The sequence below is a fragment of the Tupaia chinensis genome, unplaced genomic scaffold, assembly GCF_000334495.1.
Source record: "Tupaia chinensis unplaced genomic scaffold, TupChi_1.0 Scaffold144276_1, whole genome shotgun sequence".
Lineage (NCBI taxonomy): Eukaryota > Metazoa > Chordata > Mammalia > Scandentia > Tupaiidae > Tupaia > Tupaia belangeri.
In genome coordinates this window covers 460,704-463,901 of record NW_006204133.1, presented here as the reverse complement: position 1 = coordinate 463,901, position 3,198 = coordinate 460,704, and the positions used below count along the sequence as shown (strand labels likewise).

At 60.6% G+C, this 3,198-nt stretch overlaps 1 protein-coding gene across 1 annotated transcript in view; it reads left to right on the top strand.

The window, feature by feature from the left end:
* Positions 1 to 1,923, top strand: part of DUSP2 (dual specificity phosphatase 2) — a 2,169-nt gene extending 246 nt beyond the window's left edge. The window contains 5 exon segments of the mRNA XM_027767545.1: positions 1 to 138; positions 234 to 355; positions 701 to 763; positions 766 to 940; positions 1,043 to 1,923. The exon segment at positions 1 to 138 is cut by the window's left edge and continues 246 nt beyond it. Coding sequence (XP_027623346.1) covers positions 1 to 138; positions 234 to 355; positions 701 to 763; positions 766 to 940; positions 1,043 to 1,257 — 713 coding nt within the window. The 3' untranslated portion in view covers positions 1,258 to 1,923.
* The last annotated feature ends 1,275 nt before the right edge of the window (positions 1,924 to 3,198 follow it).

Sequence of the window (3,198 nt, the reverse complement as noted above, 5' to 3'; positions counted from 1 at the left end):
AGTTAGCGCGGGCGGTGGTGCTGGACGAGGACAGCGCCTCGATGGCCGAACTGCGACCCGACGGCCCGGCTCATGTGCTGCTCGCCGCGCTGCTGCATGAGACCCGCTCTGGGCCCACCGCGGTGTGCTTCCTCCGAGGTGAGCGCCTACCCGCGCGCCTGGCCCGCCTGCGAGCCCCTCTCTCCAGCCCAGCCGAGCCTTCCTGTCTCACCGAGCCCTTCCCCTGTCTGCAGGAGGCTTCGACGGCTTCCAGGCCTGCTGTCCCGATCTGTGCTCTGAGGCCCCTGCCTCTGCCTTGCCACCTGCAGGGACCGAAAACAGTCGCTCCGACCCCAGGGCCCCAGTCTATGACCAGGTTAGTTAAGATCAGGGCTCCTTGTCCACTCCCGACCCTCTAGGGATGCCATTCGTGGAGGGGATGTCGGTGTGGTGGTTACATGCCAACGCACGCGCCATTGGTGTGTGTGTGTGTGTGTGTGTGTATGGGGTCTGGGCTGCTCTGTGTGCCTCTGTGGTTTCTGTGCCTACGTGTGTATGAGAGGGGCTGTGTATCTGTGAGAGTGAGTCTCTGTGTGTCCCCACCTTCCCGAGTCCTGTTCTGGCAGACTGGCCGAGGACACCCCCTGCCCAGGGCCAGCCCGCCTGTTTCTTCCTGCCTGATGCCCAGTCCTAAAGTCTCACCACACCCCTCTGTCTCCAGGGTGGCCCGGTGGAGATCTTGCCCTACTTGTTCCTGGGCAGCTGCAGCCACTCCTCCGCCGCCCCAGCCACTCCTCCGACCTGCAGGGGCTGCAGGCCTGCGGCATCACTGCCGTCCTCAACGTCTCCGCCAGCTGCCCCAACCACTTCGAGGACCTTCTGCGTTACAAGAGCATCCCGGTGGAGGACAGCCAGATGGTGGAGATCAGTGCCTGGTTCCAGGAGGCCATAGGCTTCATTGGTAAGGGGAGGCTCAGCCTGGGGGCCTGGGGCAGGGCCTCGCGGGGACCACTGTCTCCTCACCTGGGCACCTTCCCCCTGACACCTCTCATCGCCCTTGCAGACTCCGTGAAGAACAGCGGAGGCCGGGTGCTGGTGCACTGTCAGGCGGGCATCTCGCGCTCTGCCACCATCTGCCTGGCGTACCTGATACAGAACCGCCGCGTGCGGCTGGACGAGGCCTTCGACTTTGTCAAACAACGCCGGGGAGTCATCTCCCCCAACTTCAGTTTCATGGGGCAGTTGCTGCAGTTTGAGACTCAGGTGCTATGTCACTGAGGAAGGGCCCCCTACTTGCTTGCCCCACCGGGCTGGCTCGCCATCGCCTGTTTCCCAGGGAGCTACCTGGCCAGCTGGGCTTGCCCCTGGCCCCTCACTTTAGGGAGAACAGCTACCTCCTTGGAGTTCCACGTGTGCCCAGGTGGGGGCGCTAGGCAAAGCAGGAAGGATGGCCTTTCTGACCTGGTGCTCTTCTGCTAGGGTTCGAGGGCTGGCCCTCATTTGGTGGAGGAGAATGGCTGCATGTCTATGCTCCCCTCCCCACCCACCCCCAGCAGAAATGAACTGTCCTGCACCGGTGCATTCGGTCCACCGCCACACGGAAGCCCTTGCCAGCCTGAGAGCACCAAGGACCAAGCTGTGACAACCGGGAGCCCTGTCTGGGGTCTGTCCGTCTGGGGCCTAGAGCCCACGCCTGGTGCTCCCAGGGAACTGGGTCTTAGGAAGTGACGCGGGTGCCGTGTTACGGACCTCTCGCTTGCGTGTGTTCGCGTGTGAGCATTTCACACCTGTGTTGGCGCTGGGAAGTTATTTGTGTGGAGCTGACATTTAACACTCCCTCCCCCACTTCCTCCCAGCCCTGAGGGCGGGGGTTGGAAACTTAGCACTTTATATTTATACAGAACATTGAGGATGTGTCAATAAAATACTGTTTTGTTTAAAAAACAACAACTCCCCATCATCTGGTCTGAAGTCCATGCGGGGAAGGGAGCTCGGAAACCGGTCCTTAATCAGACCGCACTTTACCTTCCGCTACCGGGGCGCTGGGGAGGAAGGGCAGCGTGGAGGCCACCTCACCCTCCCAGCCACGTTACCCCCCTGGATCGCTGTCCTTTCCCAGCCAGCATTCTGCCTTTAGGGCTGAGAGTCGTCCTTCCGGGAGGCTGGCTCCGTCCTCTGGGAACAAGGCTCAAACTGGGTCTGACAGACCCCACTGCCCTTTTGGAACATGGATGGACGTGTGTGCCCATGTGGGAGGCTGCTCCTGGGAGTGTGAGTTATTTATTTATTTTGGGTTATTCTTGACCTACGTACCTGCATGTCATATGTGTGGCTGTACCCATGGGAGCATGTGATGTGTGCCTACACGCGGTTCTTCCCCTGGCTGTGTATGCCCACATGCAGTTCTTCCCACATGTATGTGTGGTAGCCCAGGCTCCACTGCTCACAGTAGGGCAGCCTCTCAACTCTTCCACGTCCGCTGGCTGGGCCCCTGGCCTCAGCGTGCCTGTCCACGGTAGCCTCCGTATCAAAGCTCCTTGTCCCCAGATAGTATGTGGCCTAGTGCCTGGCGCAGAGACCATGCCACCAGAGAAAGCACGAGCATGTCTTTGAACGCTGGTCACATGCTCAGCACAGGAGTAGGGTGTCAGGGGCTGTGAGAATGGGCCCAGCCTGAGCCAGAAGCAGAGGGCTTTGTGCTGAGGCTGCCAGCAGTGGGGTACTGTGTCCCCCTGAGAGCAGAGGCTGAGGCCTGCCCCAGCCGATCCTGCTTCTGCCTTCGCCTCATGCTGAGACTCCTGGCCTTCGCGGGGTCACCCAGCAGGCTCCACTTGGTTCTTCCAGACTCCATTCAGGCCAGCCCTGCCCAGTGCTGTCCCTTACTGGCATTCTGAGTGCTTGGTAGGGTGCGCCTGGGGCCAGTGTGGCGTGATGACGAGGGGGCTGGCTCTGCTCAACCTCTGTGTCAGCTTTCTTGTCTGTAAAATGGGGATGGCACAATGGTTATGTCGCCGGACTCCCACATGGCCGGCTGCTGAGCGTGCGTCTGTGTGCCCAAGAGGAACAGAGAAGGGATCGCAGCCTGGCCATTCCCCTGGGGGGTAGTTTCTCAGTTTCCTGCTCACTGTCTCTCCAGCAAGGGCATGGGCCCTCAGGCAAAAATCTCTAAAAAGAAAGTGGAGTTGGACCATCAGCCCCCACCTCTGAAGGTGTAGTTGT